Source organism: Pyrenophora tritici-repentis, chromosome 7 (assembly GCF_003171515.1).
Source record: "Pyrenophora tritici-repentis strain M4 chromosome 7, whole genome shotgun sequence".
NCBI classification, from domain to species: domain Eukaryota; kingdom Fungi; phylum Ascomycota; class Dothideomycetes; order Pleosporales; family Pleosporaceae; genus Pyrenophora; species Pyrenophora tritici-repentis.
In genome coordinates this window covers 2,446,772-2,468,187 of record NC_089396.1, presented here as the reverse complement: position 1 = coordinate 2,468,187, position 21,416 = coordinate 2,446,772, and the positions used below count along the sequence as shown (strand labels likewise).

The 21,416-nt window shown below is 52.6% G+C and overlaps 8 protein-coding genes across 8 annotated transcripts; 6 read left to right on the top strand and 2 right to left on the bottom strand.

Moving 5' to 3' along the window:
* Positions 1-669: 669 nt before the first annotated feature.
* Positions 670-1,442, top strand: PtrM4_133460 (uncharacterized protein; the record flags this gene model as incomplete). The annotated part of the gene is made up of 3 exons (XM_066109129.1): positions 670-793; positions 861-969; positions 1,025-1,442. 3 exons carry the CDS (start codon positions 670-672, stop codon positions 1,440-1,442), a joined length of 651 nt encoding a protein of 216 aa, XP_065961121.1.
* A 14-nt stretch (positions 1,443-1,456) lies between these two features.
* PtrM4_133450 (endonuclease protein) lies at positions 1,457-2,551 on the bottom strand (the record flags this gene model as incomplete). Its single annotated transcript, XM_001941340.1, has 1 exon — positions 1,457-2,551. The coding sequence occupies one exon, from the start codon at positions 2,549-2,551 to the stop codon at positions 1,457-1,459; it is 1,095 nt and encodes a 364-aa protein (XP_001941375.1).
* A 1,111-nt stretch (positions 2,552-3,662) lies between these two features.
* Positions 3,663-8,839, top strand: PtrM4_133440 (PLU-1 multi-domain protein; the record flags this gene model as incomplete). The annotated part of the gene is made up of 4 exons (XM_001941339.2): positions 3,663-4,094; positions 4,184-4,232; positions 4,283-7,907; positions 7,954-8,839. The coding sequence occupies 4 exons, from the start codon at positions 3,663-3,665 to the stop codon at positions 8,837-8,839; spliced, it is 4,992 nt and encodes a 1,663-aa protein (XP_001941374.2).
* Positions 8,840-9,689: 850 nt separating this feature from the next.
* Positions 9,690-11,330, top strand: PtrM4_133430 (YidC, Preprotein translocase subunit YidC; the record flags this gene model as incomplete). Its single annotated transcript, XM_001941338.2, has 2 exons — positions 9,690-10,592; positions 10,659-11,330. 2 exons carry the CDS (start codon positions 9,690-9,692, stop codon positions 11,328-11,330), a joined length of 1,575 nt encoding a protein of 524 aa, XP_001941373.2.
* A 369-nt stretch (positions 11,331-11,699) lies between these two features.
* Positions 11,700-12,242, bottom strand: PtrM4_133420 (TOM13 domain containing protein; the record flags this gene model as incomplete). Its single annotated transcript, XM_066109128.1, has 2 exons — positions 11,700-11,828; positions 11,967-12,242. The coding sequence occupies 2 exons, from the start codon at positions 12,240-12,242 to the stop codon at positions 11,700-11,702; spliced, it is 405 nt and encodes a 134-aa protein (XP_065961120.1).
* Positions 12,243-12,833: 591 nt separating this feature from the next.
* Positions 12,834-14,240, top strand: PtrM4_133410 (Cdc48-dependent protein degradation adaptor protein (Shp1); the record flags this gene model as incomplete). Its single annotated transcript, XM_066109127.1, has 4 exons — positions 12,834-12,908; positions 12,962-13,277; positions 13,335-13,443; positions 13,493-14,240. The coding sequence occupies 4 exons, from the start codon at positions 12,834-12,836 to the stop codon at positions 14,238-14,240; spliced, it is 1,248 nt and encodes a 415-aa protein (XP_065961119.1).
* Positions 14,241-15,691: 1,451 nt separating this feature from the next.
* Positions 15,692-18,227, top strand: PtrM4_133400 (DUF3405 multi-domain protein; the record flags this gene model as incomplete). The annotated part of the gene is made up of 2 exons (XM_001941335.1): positions 15,692-16,248; positions 16,298-18,227. 2 exons carry the CDS (start codon positions 15,692-15,694, stop codon positions 18,225-18,227), a joined length of 2,487 nt encoding a protein of 828 aa, XP_001941370.1.
* A 1,818-nt stretch (positions 18,228-20,045) lies between these two features.
* Positions 20,046-21,275, top strand: PtrM4_133390 (uncharacterized protein; the record flags this gene model as incomplete). The annotated part of the gene is made up of 2 exons (XM_066109126.1): positions 20,046-20,138; positions 20,190-21,275. 2 exons carry the CDS (start codon positions 20,046-20,048, stop codon positions 21,273-21,275), a joined length of 1,179 nt encoding a protein of 392 aa, XP_065961118.1.
* Positions 21,276-21,416: the final 141 nt, after the last annotated feature.

Here is a 21,416-nt window from a genome sequence, read left to right as displayed (position 1 = left end):
GATTTTCGAATGTACAGAAATGATGATGACCTTTCTCTCATCTTACAGCTCTATTTAAATGGCTGCAACCCCGCTTCTGCCTTGCTTTCTGCATGTTTTCGCGCCCTTCGCACCCACCAGTGATAATCGATCATCACGCAAGTCAGCCTTGTTGCAAGCACAGCTCACCGGTTTGTTTCATCGACTGCAGCCTGATGCCAGATTCAATATATCCACCGTATCAGGCGAGAGAGATGTATCTGCTTCATTGGATACAAACGGTGCAACTTGCAAAGTGGCGTAGTGAACTGCGTTGTGCTGGAAGAGGCGCAGTCGTGGTAGCCTTGCTGAGCCCTAAGTATGGCGGCTAGATATCTCACGTACGTACGAATCAAGACAAAGGTTGCAATGACCTCACAATCAGCAAGTGCACAGCAAGGCGAGGATGAAAGCGCGGGCTAGAATAGACCCAGTAGTAGTAGTAGGAAAGAAGTCATCTTCTTAGCGGCGGCAGCTGCAAGCAAGTGACGCGATCGCAGCCCCACCCGTCCCCCACCCACCCCTGCAATCCAGAACCTCAACCCAGCGTCCTGCACAAACCAACCCTACCTACGTACCAAATAACCCTACACACTAACGAATTCCTACAACTCAAACAGACCTAAGCACCAAACACCCCCCCAAGCAACAATGGCACGCGGCAAGCTCATAGTCTTCGAGGGTCTCGACCGCGCAGGCAAATCAACACAATGCCAAAAGTTAGTCGAAGACCTACAAAACGATGGGGTGAAAGTGCGACACATGCGATTCCCTGGTACGTGTTGCACTTCAAGAAATTCTTCAAAAGATATATAACGTAGATTAATAAGGAAATTTCATAGATAGGACAACACCGATTGGACAAATGATCAATAGCTACTTAAGCGGCGACAGCGAGCAAGAAGATCACGTTATCCATTTATTATTCTCTGCAAACCGGTGGGAAGCAGCGTAAGCTACATACCCCCTATCCACAATCATTACATCCAATTCAGAAAACTCACAGACCCTCCATCCAAGCCGAGCTCGCAGCCGGCACAACAATAATCATAGACCGCTACTACTACAGCGGCTGCGTCTACTCGGCCGCCAAGCAAAACCCCAACATGAGTCTAGAATGGTGTCGGAACCCCGAGCTGGGGCTCCCACGACCTGACCTCTGCATCTTCCTTGACATCTCGGCCGAGGACGCGGCGAAGAGGGGGGGCTACGGTGCGGAAAAGTATGAGAAGAAGGATATGCAGGATCGGGTGCGGGTGCTGTTTGAGACACTGATGCAGAGGAAGGAGGGCGAGGACTTTGTCAGGATTGATGCGGGGGCTAGTGAGGAGGCTGTTGCGGCGGAGGTGAGGGTGCAGGTGGATCGGTGTATGGAGAGGGTTGCAAAGGGTGAGGTGCCGTTGAGGACGGTGGGGGAGTGGTAGATTGTGGGGTGAGGTTAGGATCGGGGTTTGTCGTCTTCTTCGTTTACGTTTTCCATCCAGGTTTCGTCGAGATCTTCGTCGAGGTCGGCGTTGAGGTCGTCAATGTCGGGATATTCGTCGGTGTCGTCTTCTGTGGTGTCGACTTGCTTCTTTTTACGCTTCGTTTTGAATAGAGTTTTGAGTTCGTCCTCGCCGCGCATTCGTAGACTGAGCTCTTTGATCATGTCGGACCATTTGATGGGGCTGTGGCAGCTTGGACATGTTCCTTCTATGGGAATAAAGGCCTCTTTGTTGGCCTCTTCTGCAAGGAATCTCTGCGACAGGCAGGACATGTGTGACACAGAGCAGCATGTCTCGTTGGGACAAATGAGCACGAGCGATCTATCAACATTCACATCCTTCTTACAGACACCACAATCCCGCGTCTTCCCGTCTCTCAGGGTGCTCATTGACTTCTCAACATACGGTTTGATGTCTTCATAAGCAACAGGGATTGCTCGTATGACTTCTGGTATGAAGTGTGTTCGCATTTCGCTCGATACATCAGGGGCCAACTTGGGGAGTTCGGCCGGAGTCAGCCGGATGGTAATGCTCTTCCGTAGGCTCGTGTTCATTTTGGATATATGTTTCTCCCACTGCGAAAACACATCTGGCGCGAAGAATCGAACGTGTAGCGGCCACCTGCTAAAACTACCGACGCCCAGGAGGTGATGCAAGTTTTTGAGTCGTGCTTCCAGTGACATTGGTGGTCTTGATCTCTTGACGGGCGATGCATTCTTCCTGCCCTTTTCCAACTCGTCCTTTCTCGCCTCGCGCACATCTCGTTCGATGTGGCGTGTCGCGTGCGTGTTTTGCCACGCCCATTCGAATTGCAGTGCGGCGAATCTGGAGGGGAAGCCGGTCACGATGCAGGTCATCTCCCAAGGCCGCTTCCCCTGCATCGAAGTGCGCTTTGCACCACCCTTGCTCGACCCATTGTGTTGACCAAGACGGCGGGCCGGGTTGGGTGTGCTCCCAATGTAAAAGGCCTTGCGGTTCTTTGAGCGAAGCAGATAGCAGCAGTAGAAGGCGGGGAGGGGCCTGCTGTCTATCTTGAGCCCGTCGGTCATCATCCGGGGGGTGTCAAGAGTCGATGTCGGTGTTGTCGTTGATCGTACCCGAAAGCGTCCAACGGCCAGGCTAGGGCTGACGGGATGGTGCAGATGGAGGGGGAGGTGATTGGTGGAGTGTCGCGCTTCCTGATGCGACAACCTTGTTACCGACCTGACCTGCAGCATCCATTTCACGATCCTAGGCTGGCGAACGTACGGTATCGTCGGTGTAACCGGGCTTACAGCGTACAATAAGCGTATCTTGTGCGGAGCCGGTATGAGTGGACACGTCTGCGACTAACGCGCTTGTATGTTTTGCGATACTGTACGATGATGCAAGGATGTGGCGAGGTGTGGGTGGGCTAGCACGTGTTCATGCAGAGAAGGAAGGAAAAGCACCGACAAGTCAGCGCGGTATGGGCTTTGAATCATGTAGTTGTAGCCGCAGCAGTTCCTGTAGCAGACGCGTGGGCGATGACGGAAACAAGTGTTGGCCGCTGGCGGCGCAAAAGAAAACCGAGTGAGCAGGTCGGCATGATGTAGGTTTCATACCTGACCACGACTACAGTCGCTGGCAGCATTTTGATAGTGGGCGGGTGAGAATGAAGCCATGGATAAAAGTGCACCAAAATCATCGTAAAAGTGTCATCAAGCACAAACAAAGCATTGTGCAGGCCACTGTGAAGGATGCCAGCGAGAATAAGCGTCGATGCATCTGGGTTCCTTCGGTACCTTGGGTGTGATGCGCTTCCGCCGCTAGCGAGGCATACTGAACCTCGCACCCTTCAGCGGCCCCGTCACCTCTTTCTATACTCACACGCTCTCGCCGCCCTCTACGATCTCGCGCATACGCTGCCACAACCACGCCGGTTGCTGACAGGCACGTGGAGGACCACTATCTGAACCTATTCACTTCAACGTGCAATTGCACACGCCGGATTGGGCGAAGCGGTCGTCTGCCGCTCTTGGGGCCCCCATGCCTTGAGATATATCACGTCGATAGCGCCCCCCACCGACCGGATCACGGCCAATTCCCGTCGCTTCACCTACGAAAACATTCGATAAATCGTTACGAGGCCACAATCAGAGAGAATCAGGCCGCAGTGCTACGTGTTGTAGTCCGAGTGTCATGGTCGACTTTATGCCGCCGGGCGGTCCTGCGACGGGTGCCACTATGACGACCTTTCGCGTCGCTACAGACAACGGCCTGGCCGAGGGAACATCCGGAACACCGAAATCAAGAATGAGTGGCGCTGGCATGGCTGCTGCGAATGGTGCGCAGCCAAACGGGGCCAGCTCGATTCCTTTGAGCGCGCGCAAGGCGGCACCGCTGGACCTGGCAACCGTCGAGCGCAGAGGACATGGTGCGCCAAACAACCTGCCGCCCAAGCAGAACCGCCTTTTCGGTCTTCGCGAATCTCCCACATATCGACCCACTGCCGAGCAGTTCAAGGACCCCGTGCAGTACATTCAAAGCATCCGCGAGGAGGCGCAAAAGTACGGCATCGTCAAGATTGTACCGCCCGATAGCTGGAATCCGCCTTTTGCCATCGATACCGAGGTGAGTACATGCGCCGTCGGGGTTTGCATTTGCACTGGTCTCGACTGGCATTCGTACCTGCCTTGTTGAATCCAGCTTACACGCAATAGCGTTTCCACTTCCGCACACGAAGGCAGGAGCTGAACTCGGTCGAGGGTGGTATGTATTTTATTCTTCAGTTTTGCCAAGCCGATACTGATCAATCACAGGTACACGTGCCAATCTGAATTATCTGGATCAGCTCTCCAAATTCCACAAACAACATGGCCACAGTCTCACTCGCTTCCCGAGTGTGGACAAACGACCTCTGGATCTCTACAAACTCAAAAAAGCTGTCGAGAAGAGGGGCGGCTTTGAACGTGTCTGCAAACATAAGAAGTGGGCTGAAATTGGACGAGACCTCGGCTACAGCGGCAAGATCATGTCATCGCTGTCTACCTCGCTCAAGAACTCATATCAGAAATGGCTGCACCCGTACGAGGAGTATCTACGACTCGTGAAACCTGGGGTCCAACAGATGCTCGAGTTTGAACATGGCGGGCCCTTTACTCCATCTCCGGCCCACTCGCCTATGAAGAAATCATTACAGGGCACGCCTATCGCCAACACCAGTGCCGCCGAATCACCTGCCATGAGGGCCTCGGCAGCGCTGAATGCGACGCTTCATACAGAATCTGTTCCCACACCACCTCCTGAGCCCCCACGATCTTCTATGCCATCAGGCTTCACACCAGTGAATGCTGGAGGTTTCACAGCGGTTAACGCGCAAAAGCCCACGCAGTCGCCGACGCCAAGTTCCTTTGCTGCGGTCAATGTTCCAAGTGGCATGCATCGCGAAGTGCTTGAGTCACGCACATCGACGCCCTTGCGGAATGCTGGTAGCCCTATGCTGTCGACCGACAACACGCCAGATTTGCGACCCTCTGCAGCTGCATTCACACCGCTGTCTAACGGACATCACTTCAACCAGCTTAAGCGGACTTTATCTCAGGATGCGGACAGCAGCGCTAATGATGATGCTGACGAGGCCAATGGTCGACGCAGTAAGCGTCTTAAGAAGGATCCCGCGCCCACAGTTGCGGGCTCGCATATGACCCAACCTCGCCAATCGACGCCGGGCCGATCATTTCCGCGCGTTCGTGCAGCTGACGAACGGCCCGGAGATCGCTGCGAGACTTGCGGTACCGACAATGACCCTTCGAACATCTTGCTATGCGACAGCTGCGACTCTGGGTATCACGGATACTGTTTAGATCCACCCATCAAAGGCATCCCCGCACACGACTGGCATTGCCCAAGATGTCTCGTTGGAACGGGCGAATTCGGATTCGAAGAAGGTGGCATATACTCGCTCAAGCAATTCCAGGAAAAAGCACATCTGTTCAAGCAGAACCACTTTGCCAGCAAGATGCCATTTGACCCCATCACTAATGCGCCAAAGCCGGTTACCGAAGACGATGTAGAACGCGAGTTCTGGCATTCGGTTGCGAACGTCACTGAGACTGTCGAGGTAGAATATGGAGCAGACATTCACTCTACGACCCACGGCAGTGGCTTCCCCACTATCGAGAAGAATCCGCGAGACCCATACTCCACAGATCCATGGAATTTAACGATTCTTCCATACGCCCCGGATTCGCTGTTCCGCCACATCAAGTCGGACATATCAGGTATGACGGTGCCTTGGCTATATGTAGGTATGGTGTTCTCAACTTTCTGCTGGCACGCCGAGGATCACTACACATACTCTGCAAATTACCAGCACTTTGGCGCAACCAAGACTTGGTACGGAGTTCCGGCCGAAGATACTGACAAGTTCGAGCAAGCCATGCGTGAGGCGGTACCAGAGTTATTTGAGAGCCAACCAGATCTCCTGTTCCAGCTTGTGACGCTCCTAACACCCGAGCAACTACTGAAAGCCGGAGTCAAGGTTTATGCCATTGATCAGCGTGCTGGCGAGTTCGTCATTACGTTCCCTGAAGCCTATCATGCCGGGTTCAACCACGGCTTCAACCTCAACGAGGCAGTGAACTTTGCGCCGAGCGATTGGGAGCCATTTGGCGAACATGGTGTTCAACGCCTTCAGGACTACCGACGCCAACCTTGCTTCTCTCACGATGAACTCCTTTTGGCAGCGGCCTCGCGTAAAGACACCACAATCAAGACTGCCAAGTGGCTCGGCCCTGCCATGGAGCGGATGCGAGACAGAGAGCTGCGCCTACGGTCAGACTTTCTCGACAAGCACAAAGCTGTCAATGCCCATAAATGCAAAATCGATGGCAGCGGTGATGGCGATGTGACTTGTGAACTTGAGTTCATTGTTGACGATGCTGATATGCATGAAGATGAGCTAATGTGCGCCTTCTGCAAATCGTATGGTTATCTATCGCGTTTCTACTGCCGCAACGCGAAGAAGGTTCTCTGCCTACAACATGCCGGAAGCTTTGAATGCTGCCCTGATACCTCAGAGGCTGATCGCTACTCTGGAGCTAAAAGCCAACACATGCTAGTATACCGCATGCCAGAGGACGATCTTACTTCGTTGGCCCAGAGAATCATCGACAAGGCAGGAACTCCGGAAGTTTGGTTATCCAAGATGGACGCGATGCTCGCCGAAGGTCCCCGACCCCAGCTAAAGACTATGCGCGCTCTCTTGAATGAAGGCGAGAAGATTGACTGGGAACTTAAGGGTCTTCAGGATCTGAAGGACTTCGTTGAAAAATGCCAAGAAGTTGCTGAGGAAGCTATCCTTTACACAACTCGGAAGCAACAAGCCCGCCGCAAGGCCGAGCGTCCTGGAAGGGGAAGGCCTAGCAAGTCAGCCATTGCCGAGGCGGACGAGAAGGAGCGCGAGTACCGCAATGTGGAGAACATTCAGAAGCTTCTCAACCAGGCAAGAGATCTGGGGTTCGAAAGCCCCGAGATAACAACTCTCCGAGAACGGGCGGAAAGCATTGTCGATTTCCAAACTAGAGCGCGTATTGCCCTGCGTGACAGACCAGTCGAGCAAAGCATCACTCGACTTGATGAACTTCTCGAAGAAGGCAAAGGCTTCAATGTGGATCTACCCGAGCTTGAATCGCTTGAAAAGGTCGTTCAGCAATTGAAATGGCTCCAAGAAGTACAAGAATTCAGGCTCAAGCCTACACCGACACTGGTGGAGGTTGGTGATCTTATCAAGAACGGTACTGAAGTTGGTATGCCAGAGCACCATCCCGAGCTTCAATTCTTGCAGGAGAAGCGAAGGCAAGGTGAGTTTTGGGACAAGAAAGCCAAAGAACTCATGGAGGTGGAGAATGTGCACTACCAGCAACTTGATACTTTCTCAAAGCAAGCGACAAATCTTCCAGTACCACCGGAAACCAGGGCTGCCATGGATGCCATCTTGAAGAAGCAGAGGGATGCGCAAGAGCTCATTATGTCCTTGTACGAGCGAAGCAAGAACCCCGACTTCTCACAGCGACCAAAGTATATGGAAGTGCGCAATGCCATGGAGTCACTCAACGCACTCAACTGCAAGCCGAACGGCACAACTGATCTCGAGAAGGAGCAGAAGCGACACGAAGATTGGATGAGGCGAGGCAAGAAGCTTTTCGGCAAAGCCAATGCCCCTCTCCATATCCTGCATGCGCACATGAAGCAAGTGGACGAGCGCAACCGCTCCTGTTTTGACTTGTCTGACCAGCCTCGCATGCCCGTGGAGCCCGCTTCGCGTGAACAGAGTCCGGCCGAAGGTGAAGAGGTAGATGGTTCCGGATCTAGTAGAGACGTGTTCTGTATCTGCCGAAAACCCGAAGCTGGTATGATGATTGAATGCGAGTTGTGTCACGAATGGTAAGTTGCACTATAGTGTTGAAGACGCATATACTGACAATGACAGGTATCACGGCAAGTGCTTGAAGATTGCACGTGGCAAGGTCAAGGAAGACGACAAATACACATGTCCAATCTGCGACTATCGTGTCAAAATACCCCGCGATGCGACCCGCCCGAAGCTGGAGGACCTGCAACAATGGCAAGACGAGCTCCCTGGTTTGCCATTCCAACCCGAAGAAGAAGAGACACTGGAGTCACTCATCGACCATGGTACAAAGTTCCGCGACTATGTGGCCCAGTACATCAACCCATTGATGTCAAGCCCCGACGAGCTCACCACACAGCGGTTCTACCTACGTAAGCTTGAAGGTGCTGAGATTCTGCTTTCCAACGAAATCAACTTTTTCCGCCAAGAGCTGCACAAATGGGCACCAGTTGCGCCATCACCACCGCCGATCCTACAGGTCTCCCTCTCGACGCGTAAGCCGCGACCAACGAAGCAGCAGAAGCTTATGAATCAACTGGGTATCACAAATCCGGAGGACCTCCCACAGCACCTAAGGACGAAGACGCACCAATTTAAGCGCAAGGAAGATGTTCCGAAATCCTCGAGTCTACAACCGGCACCTGCTGAGCAGTCGCACACACCTCCAGGCGAGCCTCGTCAAGCTCAGGGCGACAACGACTACTTCAACACGGCTACCACGTCCACATACACAAATTCGCCAACCTTTGCTACAGCGCCCCTTAACTTTAGTGGCGCATCGTCGATTGCCCCCATCGATCCTGGCCTTTTCGAGACTTCTGGAGCAGGGCCAACCAGCCCTATACAAGATCCGTTTAAGAGCTCGGGTAGCGCACACGAGATGTTCGGTGAAGCAATGGAGATGGGCGGCGGCCAGGCGGAAGAAGCCTTGGCTGTCACTGAAGGCAACAACTACGAGGAATAGAACTCCGAGAGTTATACTTGGCAACAGCCAGACGATGGCGCATAATACCTTTCAAGCATCCTAGGGGGCGTTCGGCATCTTTTATGAGGCTTGTACAGTATTTTTCCTTTACCTTTCCCAACGGGGGTTCCTGTAACGGTGTTTTCACATACCATCATTTGTTTTTATCGGTCTGGGCATGTTCGAGAAGTCGTAGCTGCGCTCTGGCGGCTACTGTCAGTCTTAGTGTCCAGTATAGTTTGGGCGTTGCTTGTTGCATTCGAATGGGTGTTTGGGACACGACGGGGCCATGCGGCCATCATACCCAGTAAAAGCGTGTAAGGGATTCAGTAGTACTTGCGGAATCATGAATCGATTGTTAATGCAGTTTCTACAAATTATGTTGTGTTATGATGGTAGGCGTGATGCGGGGATCTCGGAGGTTTGCACGTTCTGCGCTACTGTTCAGAGCGAGCAAAGGCCCGTGCACGACATTTCTGAATGCCAGGATTCTGGTGCATCAGCATCGTCCATGACCTCGGACGACACGCCGCAATGCTTCCAAGTAGAGGGCTCCGGCCTGCCCAATTCGGTCCCCTGGCTTCACGACAATCTTTAATAGCCTCATCAAAGGCAACAAGGAAGGTGCGCATACTCATACAAGCCATTGCCCACTTTGCCCGGCGTCCCGCACATGGCAAGCATGCATGCTTTTCGCGACGACGACACTTCCTTTACAGCTACACAACCTGTTTCATAGAGATACTAATTGTAGTAGTTCTCCTCGCTTCCCCGAACCGCCAACCTCTCGGTACCGACATGTCGAACAAGCCCACTTCAGTCAGCCCAATGGAGGACAGGCGCAACTGGGATGCACGATGCGTTCCTGCGCACCTCTTCCGTCCGCTACGCTTCATGGTATGCTCCTTGGAGCTGGGGAAAATCTGGTGGCGCTGTCGACGCCAGTGCCATGTCGCCTCCACAGCAAGTCCCAATCGCCAACTTTTCCAATAATCCGACGTCCGAATTTGTAGCAGATGCAGAACCCGTTACCACAGCCACACCCGAACTTGCGCCTGCAGGTATCGACAAGGCTGCTGTAGTGGATGGAGCGTCTGATGGAGCGAGTCCAATTGCAGAGAGCGCAACCACCACCAGCAACCCGCAGACACTCGATGAACTCTTTGGCGTAGACCCAGTGAAGGATACCCTCCCCCCTGATGCTATCGAATTCGACCCTACGCGCCTGATCGATCATGTGGGACAAATGAAGGAGATGGGCTTGGACTATGGTTATGGTATGACGACACTCATGCAACAGGGATTAGAGGCCATCTACATATCGTCAGGCTGGGGCTGGGCCGGAAGCATCATGGCGGCTGCTGTGGCCGTTCGCTGCGTTACCTTTGCCCTCCAAGCGATGACTTCGGACAAGGCAGCAGTCATGGCATCTTTGGGCCCCATTACCAAGCCTCTGCAAGACAAGATGGAAGATGCCATAGCACGCGGCGACAAGCAGGCAGCCGACATGTATAGGATGCAACAGCAGGAAGCCATCAGACCCTTTATAGGCGGCATGGCTTCGATGGGTGGCTTCATGATAGCCCAAGGTTGGATTGGCATATCTGCCTTTCGGCTTATGAGGGCCATGGCCGAACTTCCAATACCTGGAATGACGACGGATGGATTCCTGTGGTTTTCCGACTTGACAACTCGCGACCCATACTTTTTTCTACCGGTCGCTACTACCGCCATGATGTACACCGTCTTCAAGGTACATATTTCGTTTTCCCCTTTTTGTATTCTGCGCTTGCAACAATGGCTAATTTGAACAAAACAGTTGGGAGGCGAGACCGGTCTACAAACTGCGAGCAAGAGCCAAAAGACCATGATGACTGTAATGGCGTTTTTTCTCGGCGCGGTCACTGCGTTCCAGGCCGCGGCTATACAAATCTACTTCTTCACGTCGGCCCTCTTGGGTGGTATGACGGGTTGGCTACTCCGTCAGAACAAGTTCCGTCGCTTCATTCGCATCCGCCCTATCCCCAGCAAGGAGAGCCTCGAACTTTATACCCCCATTGTTCAGGGCAAGATGAAGTTGAGCAATATCAAGACTACTACGGGTAGTAGCAGAGTCCGGTACCAGGCGCCCACGCCCAGGTCATCATCAGGCACCACTCGCCGCTCCCTCTCTGACATCAAAATCAAAGCCGACGCTCCCCTGCCTGCCCATCTAAAACCAGAGGCCAAGCCTATCAACCGCGAGAGACCTGACCGTGACGTGGATTACGAAGAGGGTACAAAGGGTCTGACAATACCCGAGAAACTGGACTACTACAGGCGCAACTACCGGTTGAGTTTTATCTACAGAAGGATGAACAGTGGTGCAGATGCTTGGATGAGCAAAATGGGGTATGGGGGGAAGAAGATGACGCCGGAGCTGGCGAGGAAGAAGAAGAGGGAGGAGGATTATGAGATTGAGCGAAGGAGGAGGTTCGAGAATAGGTCGTAGTCAGATACTGGCGAGTGAGTGACCTGAATGGGAGCTGTGTATGATATATATGCACGAACGGCGCGACTTGAGGTGTTTCAATCTTGTTCATTTTTTTGCGAAAAGGGAAATTTCACCTCACCTCAAATGGATAAAGGGACGAATGGGGGAGTCAGCACTGTGGGTGTGGTGTAGTGTAGTATAGTAGAGCTGTTTCTTGTACGAATATTCGGAACGTCATGTGTATGCTCCTGTATCTTGATGCTTTGTTAAGACATTTTCGTGTCTTTCTCTCTCTCGATGCTAGTTTGGTGCTCCTCATGCCACCGCCGCGTGTTCGCATGTCTACATGTTTATCTCCCCTCCTGTGATTGTATATATCCACCCTTCTTACTCCATCGAAGTATACATATCCATCTCCTGTCCATTCCGCCGTCTCCTCTCCACAGGATCCGCACGCATCTCTACACCAGGACCTACACGACGGGAATCCGAACCTGAGCGGTGCGTGGGAAATATCTGTTTGTGGCGCGAAAAATGTTGGTTAGCATGATATCCTTTCAAAACGCGGCCCAAATAGCCCCTTCCCCTTCCCCCTCCCATCACCACCACCACCATACAGACTCCAGACCACACACATGAGAAGATTTCACATACCTTGGTCCCACTCCACCCCAACCGATACGCAGCTTCATTCGCAACCAACTCGCCAAACCCAAGCATCAACCCGTTGACAAATGGCAGGAGGAGATTAATTGCTGCGCCGCGGAGTAGGCCCCATAGTGTGGGTGGTTTGTACAGGATCAGGGGGGATGATGTGGTGGTGTTTGTGCTGCTGGAGGTGCTGGAGAGTTCGTTGTTGGCGTCGTAGTTTTCGCTGTCCGAGGGGATGGTTATTCCCGAGGAGGTTAGGTTGGGGCTGGGTGATGTCATGTTGCGCGGTGGTGGTGGTGGTGGTGGTGGTGGTGGTGGTTGCGATGGTTGCGATGGTTTGGGCGACGGGAGCCCCACGCGGAGGTGATGCGGAGGGTACGTTTTCGTGAGTGTGAGTGGGTTGTGAGGTGTGAGGTGTAATTGGCCAGCAAGTACAATGGGGAGATGGGATTGAGACGTGTGGTTTACGCGTTTCCCGCTGGTTGGTCACGGGATGTTTCTGAGGCAGGTGCTGGATGTGGTGTTTGTGAGGCTCAACTCAATTCCGGTCTTGGCGCTGCTGCATCGGAACTTTGATGCAGGAAGGGGTTGGATTGGGAGTTGTGCTGTTCACGACGAGCCTGGTAGTTTCTGGGGCTTTTTCTGACCTTAATCCTGTGGATGTGATTACAAGGTCAAGATTTCTTTCATCCACTCTTCACCGTTCCTTGCTACCGTGAAAGTCCAAGGTGAAGGAGCGACGTCACCAGCTTCCGCTTGAGTAAGAGCCCGCAGTTAACCTTGGACCCCTCCACAGCTACTACACTCACTCAACTGCGCTACCCACTACATCAGCCTATCACTAGCTCCAGTCCAACACAACTGCTTGTAATGTCTGAAGCTGCACCCAACAGAGACGCGCAGATTGCAGAGCTCGCTAATCTCACTGGCCTTGACGCGGCAACGGTATGCAGAAGGTCATGGAAGCTATTAGAGCTGCTCACTAACTCACTTCAAAGGCCGAACGCTACCTAAACGCATCCAACGGTGATCTCGGTCTCGCTGCGACTCTCTTTTTCGACGAGTCTACTGAACAACAAGACGCTACTTCTGAGCCCGACGTCGACATGGCCGATTCCGATCCAACACCCGATCCCACGCAGAACCCTCCGCCACCAACAAGCGCTGGCGGCGGACGCACTCTTGGTGGCGCGTACGTTCCTCCTTCACAGGCACCAGCAGCAGCATCATCATCATCTCGGCCTGCCGCTGGCCGTGGACAGCCCACACAACGAGGTGTGGCAGGTGCGAGGACGCTGAGGGACTTGCAATCAGGTGGCGGACACGGACACGCCCACGACGACGATGATGGCGACGACGGACCGGATGAAGAGAACCAGGACTTCTTTGCCGGTGGCGAGAAGTCGGGCCTAGCAGTCCAAAACCCCAACCAGTCGAATCCTCGCGATCAGATCAACAGCATCCTAAAGCGGGCACGGCAGTAAGTCGCTATACTTGCTTGATGCAAGTCATCAGGCTAACATACCCAGGAATGCTCCCCGACCGGGTGGTGACGAAGAGCCGCCAACCAGCTCATTCTTCCGTGGTGCTGGTACTACGCTGGGCGGTGACGATGCTCCCTCACGTACGATCCCGGACCCCAACGCCAATATCCCCGCACCGCCCCCGCGCGCTCATCGCGAACTCCATCTCTGGCGCGACGGCTTCTCGGTCGATGACGGCGACTTGTTCCGCTACGACGACCCGGCTAATGCGCGCACGCTTGAGATGATAAACACGGGCCATGCTCCGCTACACATTCTAAACGTTGAGCACGGGCAGGAAGTGGACGTCGAGGTACATGCGCACAAGGATGAGGACTATGTGAAGCCAAAGAAGAAGTACGTTCCTTTCTCGGGAAACGGAAACAGACTTGGTAGCCCTACCCCTGGTGCAAGTTCATCGGCTAGTACCATGCCGCAGCCGGCCTCAGGGAGCACGGCGGCCTCGACCTCGGGAGGCTCTGCGCAACCTACAGTTGACGTGGATTCGTCGACGCCTACGCTTACGCTACAAGTTCGCCTCGGTGATGGCACACGGTTGTCGTCCCGGTTCAACACCACACACACCATCGGCGATGTCTACGACTTTGTGGACAGGGCTAGACCGGATAGCCAGGGTCGCCAGTGGGCGCTGATGACGACATTCCCTAGCAAGGAGTTGACTGACAAGTCGCAGGTGCTAGGTGACATTGCAGAATTCAAGCGCGGCGGTGTTGTGGTGCAGAAGTGGAAGTAGGAAGCGCTGTACGTCGGTGTGCACTCGAGTCAAAAATTGCCGGAATGGTGCGGGGCACGGGTAATATCAAGATAGCAGAAGCGTTGGGCTGATGGTGATCACAAGTGGATGATTGCACGACTGCATCAGCATCATGCATCGATGCAGAGAGCGAGGCGTTGGTAGACTTGGGAAGGTATTTCGACGTGACATGGCAAATGCCGAAATAGCATAACTTGAGATAAACATCGATGCTGCACGTTGCACGTTGCGACGTTGCACAATGGTTACGCACTCTAATCTGGCATACTGCATTGCATTTACATGTGTCGCACGGCTTGAGTTTACTTTGTTAATAGTCGGCCTCACGATTGGTTGTGATCCGCGGCGCATCTACATGTTTAGATACCGTAGCTTCACGTGTTGGATGTTAGAACTTGCAAGGACGCTTATACCTAGGTGATCTAATGCGCCATTTGGACAAACGGACCGAACAGAGTGGTTCTTGATATCGGTTGAATTGTGTGAAATGACGAGGGACTAGGACAAAATTTGCTGCTGCAAGGTGATAATGCGTCATGTGCTTCGGTCCTGCTCTTATCTCTAATTGCACCTTTTCCGTCTCGAGAGATGAAAGAGAAGCTTTCTCCGGATAGATGAGTAGCGGCATGGTGCGACGGGGTCGCCGCTCGGAAGTTTTTTTGTGAAACGCGCAAGCACTGGCTGGAGGGCAGACAGGCCAACAGTCCCATGTGCCAATGCGCGCCCAGCGGCTCCCGCCATTCGTCACTCGGCGATCCAACTGGTGTGCAACGCGTCAGCCATTCATGGAGTACCCTGCGGCACAGTGCGGGAGGCGGTACGAGGGTTGAGGGTTAAGTGTCAAAACCGATGGGGATACCCAGATCGACACAGTCCGACAAGGCTATGGCCGCGTACTGCCGTTTGAGACTGTTCGACGCTTCTGCAATTTCATACCCTGTCAACGAGACTTGGGGTTCCGCGTTTTCTTCCCACTCGTCATTTCATCTAGCCATTTCCATCGCCGTATTCGCCTTTCTTTCCACGTCTTTCCTGCCATTTCTACTTACACTCCTTTGCATCTACTGGCCCCCACGTGCGCCATATCTACGACGTCCAACGATACCGTACTTTGACCACCTTGACCGGCGCTCCTACCTACCTTCTTCAACCAAGTCGGCCCCGCCTTCGCTTCTACTGCATTGGCTCCAGAGCTAGCGACGCTGGGCAGCTACTTTACTAGACACTTGCAATTGCCCACCACGTTCCTTACAAACTGTCCGAGACGAGACGAAAGTCCTCTCGCATTTGCGCCCACGCCTTAGCACATCAAGCGATGCAGCTTTTACACTATCCGTAAAGCTTACGAAACACGTCTACTACGATACCGCAATACGTTAGTACACAAACGACTAGGAACCATACGAATACGACAAACATTCACACCAACCATGTTTGTTCGATCACCTCGCAGGTTTGCGATTCTTTCTTCTTTGGCATTTGTTTTCATCTTCGCTTTGCTACAGCATAGCCCATGGTCGCACGAGAGGGTCTACGAGCGCATGCCGCTGTTTGACCAGGGGCAAAGACCGGGTCACCAGGAGCTGTTGCACGAAGGACCAGGCGGATCGCAAACGCATCTTGACGATGCCTGGCAACATGCGGTGCCCATACCTGTTGTGAAGCCAACCGCCGCCACTACACCTCCAATAGTCGCGGATCACAAGCCCTACAAGGAGCCCGTCAAGGAACCCGTCAAGGAACCCGTCAAGGAACCCGTCAAGGAGCCTGCCACGCCACCTACAAAGACGAAGCCCTCTCCACCATGGCTGACGGCGCCTTCGAGAATCGGATCCTTCATCCCTCCCTTTTCGCGGCCGACCAACATGAAAAAGTACATGGAGAAGATGCTGCAGTGGCCGCGACCGAGCTGGGACGGCCATTGGCCGCCGTTTGCTGACTACATTGGCAAGGCGTACGACCCGAACCGCTGGGAGCAGTTTGACATGTAAGACCTCGTATTCACGTACGCGAATGGGAGTTCTAACAGTGCACAGGGATTATCGCGTATACGAGTCAGGCCACGACAAGCTCAACGAGACTGTCGCGTCTGAACCGATTGCCTACAAGCCTTTCCCCAAATACAACACTCCCGAGTGGAAGCAGAAGTGGCATGGCGAATACGTGGCTTGTCTGGGTCCGCGTGGTGTTCCACTAAACGAGAGCACCGACGACGAAGTCCAGGTCTATCGCGGAATCCCCGAGAACTTTCCCCCGGTTTACGCTGGTGGCTATGATGTCATTGGCCTGGATGATGATGTCTGCTTCGACCGATACTCGCGATACGGGCCGTATGGATATGGCGACAACGAGTTCCCCGAGGAGGTCAAGCACTGGAAAGCGCCCGCGACGGTCCCCGAGTGGAGCGAGGTGAACTGGGGCGCCCTACAAGACGACTGTCTCCAGCGGAACAAGAACCGATTCCGACCAAGCGCCAGATCGCCCATTGTCAAGATCCCTAGCACCGTCTTGCCTGAGCCTGCGGCGGCTTCGTCTGCGTTTGCCATCCCAACAGACACCAGCAGGAGTAACCTCGAAAACCGGGAGCCCAAGAAGAAGTACCATCACCGCACAGCCATTCTCATTCGTGCCTGGACTGGTTACAACTACGAGGAAAACGACATTACCGCGATTCGTGCCATGGTCTCTGAGCTCTCCCTCCAATCCGGTGGCGAGTACCAGGTCTACCTCTACGTACACGTCAAGGACCGCAACGTGCCCATCTTCGACAGCCAGTATGAATACGACCGCATATTAAAAGAAAACGTACCTGAAGAATTACGCGACATAGCGATACTATGGTCAGAATCTATCTTTCCGAAATGGTATCCCAAGGTTATGGACTGGCAAGTTTATTGGCAGCAATTCATGTGTCTACAGTGGTTCAGTCTTACCCACCCCGAGTTCGACTACATCTGGAATTGGGAGACAGACGCCCGCTACACGGGACACCATTACCATTTCTTCGAAAAGATTAGCGAATTCGCGGATAAGCAGCCCCGCAAGCTGCTGTGGGAGCGCAACAAGCGCTACTACCTCCCGAGCGTGCATGGCGACTACCAGTCGTTCGTCGAGAACACGCACAGGGATGTGTTGAATGCGTCGGCCAACTCGCTTATCCCACCACCCGTGTGGGGACCACGGCCATGGGCACGAGCGGACCCCCCGCAGAAGCCGCTGGGCCCGACGCCGCCAACGACCATGGAAGAAGACGACTTCGAGTGGGGCGTAGCCGAACCCGCAGACTTCATCACCCTACTCCCCATGTGGGACCCCCGCAACACAACATGGTCGTACAAGGACAAGATCTGGAACTACCTCCCCTACGTCCGTCCCATCTTCACCCCGGAAGACGGCCAGGCAGATTGGTTCACGCACCCGGACTTTGAGCAAATCGACCGCCGCACCTTCATCAACACCGTCGTGCGCTTCAGCAAGAAAATGCTACAAGCCATGCACGAAGAAAACCTCGTCGGCCGCAGCATGCAAGCCGAAATGTGGCCCTCGACCGTCGCCCTCCAACACGGCCTCAAAGCTGTCTACGCCCCGCACCCCATCTTCAACGACCGCCACTGGCCGCCCGCATACACAGAAGCCATCTTCGACTCGGCCCACTCCGTCGACGAGGAAACGGGTGAGAGCCTCGAACCCCGCCAGGGCGCTTGGACAGAAGAAGCAGATTCCTGCTATAACCACGACCGCGAGTTCAACTTCCAGGGCTGGAGCTGGTACTATGCGTCGAGGTTCCCGCGGAATCTGTACCGCAGATGGCTTAATTGGCCGATTGTCAAGCAAGGGTGGGGTGAAGCTGAGAAGATTGATGGTGGGCCGGGTTTTGATGGCGCGTTGGAGCAGAAGAGGATGTGTATGCCGGGGATACTGCTGCATCCTGTTAAGCGCATGGCTAAGGATGCGGAGAAGCCTTGATTTCTCTTTTTTGTTGGTTGTTGTTTGTTGGGGTTATATGGGCATTTTGATCTCTTCTTTTCTTCTGTGTTCTTACTACTTGAGCGGTACTGTTGTTTTATGATCATAGCAGTGAGCCTCTCCATGATGCTTTTTTTTGAAAGGCGCTTTATTTTAATCCTTTTTTGGGGGGGGAGGGGGAAGTTAAACTTGACATCAGGTCGGTTTGATACTATCTGTTCTACTTGGATGGATATGTGGGGATGGATGTGTATAGTACAAAGCCAAAGCCGAAGTCGAAGCTGAAGCCGAAGAGGGAAGAAGAAAGCCAGGAACCGAATAGACATAGATAGATGCCTTTGTTCCTTCCGAGAACAAACAGAGAGAAAGAAAGCGAGAGAACTTTTTTTTTCTTCTTCTTTCTATCCTCATATGTTAAAGTACATCACATCCTCCTCCATTTTTTCTCGTTCTCGCTTCCCCGCTGCAAATAGGTACCTTTTTTGCTCTTTCTCTCCGTCTCGCATCCTGGTTCTTGTTTTCTTTTTTGTCGCTGTGTGGTGAGTTTCGACAAGGCTTGCTTTTTTGAGCGTGTTTCAGAGAGAGAGAAAGACGCTGCAGCGGGGATTGTCGTTATTGCATCGTCATGTTATATGATTGGTATGCATGGGGCGAGCAACGTTTGCCCAGGCGTTTGTTCGTTTGCTTGTGCATAGGAGGAGAGGGGTATGCTGGGGATAGGTGGTGCATGAATCAGTGGGGAAGAAGATAAGGAAGATGAGGAAGACGGTGGGACTGGGAGTGGGGCAAGAGCAAGAGCAAGATTAGGGTGGGGAAGAGAAGATGAGATAAGGAACGAGAGAGGAGGGGAGGGGAAGGAGTGGAGATGTGCATGTATAGATATAGATCTCACAATCGTTCTTTTTTTTCTTCTGAGCAATTGGATATACAAAAGCTTGTATACGTTAACCCTGCTCTGTTGTTGCTCTACGCGCTCGTTCTAGGTAAGCGTGAACGCTGCTTACTTACTATACCGGTCTGTGATGTCATCCCGTAGGCACATGCGGGTACTCGTATAGGGAAATGAGCTCGGAGGTCGGAGAGTAGATGCACACGGTCGCGCAGGGAAATGAGTTTACGCATGGCGCTAGTGTTGTGTTGTGTTGTGTGGAATGTCTGACGCAAGATTATATACATGTAGATCAGAGTTGGAGAGGAAGAAAGAATAGTGATTGTGTTAGTGTGATGACAATACGCAGATATTCGTGTTGGATTCAGGGAAATCTGGCGAATAATTTGCTGGGTTGGATGTGTGGATAATTCCGGACTACACCGGTGAAGTAAACAGACGGGAGGAGGTCTGGTAGGGTGAGTTGAAAGCGTGGGGATGGGACTAGTCGGTCTTCTTTTTTTTGTTCTAGGATGGGGCCCTTTTAGGTGCTTGGAAGATACTGTATAGACCTTTTTCTGAGTCAGCTTTAATCGCTGGGTAATATTCTGCCACCGGCTGCCGGTAAGGCAAGGCTGACAAGGCTGACAAGGCTGAGATTGATGCGGTGTAGCATCATGCTGTGCGATTTTATCCGAGCATGTGAATGGCTCGCTTGTGTCTGCATATGGCTCAGAAGAGACGGTCTGCTGATTTATTCATGCACGTAGTGATTGGAGATATTTCTCACGGTGGATGGTTCGAGAAATGCGGCGTGGTGAGGTGAGAGGAAGACATAAGGCTGGGGGCTGTTGCCTGTTCAGCCTGGTAGGCACGAACGTCGTTTTTCTTTCCTCATTCAATTGAAACGCAAGGCTATTTCAACTGAACCTTCACGAAAAGACATCGAGATGGCGAAACCGGATATTGGCGATCTTGATGCTAAGTTGAGAAGGATGGGTTTGGGGGAGGACGTGGCTGACGAGGAGTGGGCTGAGCCAGAGGTGACTACCATTGATGACGTTACACATGTCGCCTTCATTGATTCAAATTAGTGTTTGAAGAAAGAGGACGCCACCAAGCCCGAAACCCAGCCAGCTTTGATAGTCGCTGAGGATGATGTACCTGTTGCGCTTGTCAAGTCAGGAGCGCAGTTGACAAAACGGGTCGAAGAAATGTACTTGGCTCAAGAGGTGGAGGAAGTGCATGATTCAAATGCAGAGACCAAGCATGATGGATCTGACGTTACAAAAAGTCCCACGCTGTCCACGGGTCACCTTCATCGCCTTGTTGATTCACCCCAAGAGAACGCAAATAGTAGTTCCGCTGCCAAAATGTATATTGCTCGACTGCATAAGGAGCTGCGCCAAACCAAGAATGAACCCCAAGAATCGTCAGCTCGTAATGATGAATTGTCAAAGGATTTTGAGGGATACAAGGCCCTATTTAATTTTACCAAACAACTTTTAGACATCGGCAAGGCGACTACGCTAGAAAAAGAACTTGAGGCTTGCCACAATAAACTCGGAAAGTTGAAGGCCAAGAATCAGTATTTCGAACAACGCAACAACGAGCAACGATACTTGGATGGAAGATGCTTCTCCTCTTTACACGAAGATATTCGCATCCACAAGAAAGACGGAGACGAGAAGTCGAGAGAAGTCACCATAAGTATTGTTTTCACATTTCCAAAGCGGACCTACTTGTCGAATGGTTACCCAATGGAACAACAGGACGATTGTGCTGTCGGCTACATGAGATTTAAGGGCTACATATACCTTGCTCGTTCTGGAACTCAAGGCGACCCAACTGGTTTCATCAACAGAAACCATTGGACTACGGCTGCCGAGCAACTGGCTAATTTGGTAGGCATCTCGAATATCGAACGAGGGTACGCTAGTCACGTAGAACCTCAGTTGATGGCTTTCTACATTACCGGCATGCTCGAGGAATCGGGCAACAGACTGAAGCACTTTGGCGAACCACATACATTTCAAAGACATTCGGATCTTAAGATACCCATAGACATCTACGTCAGCCAGGAGATATGTTGGTCGTGCAGTCTTTTCATCGACAAAGTCAATGTTGTAATGTTGAATCATGGACTCTCTTTTCGCGCAGTAAATGCGGGTAGTTCATAGTTAGAATCATGTCCGAAATGGCTTGATTTCGGTAACTAGTTTTCTACTGATTGTATTTGTTGAGTTCAACGACTAAAGAACTTTAGTAGAACTCGACAAATCCAGTCTCTTATGTGAAAAAGACACAAGATCGTGTAAGTA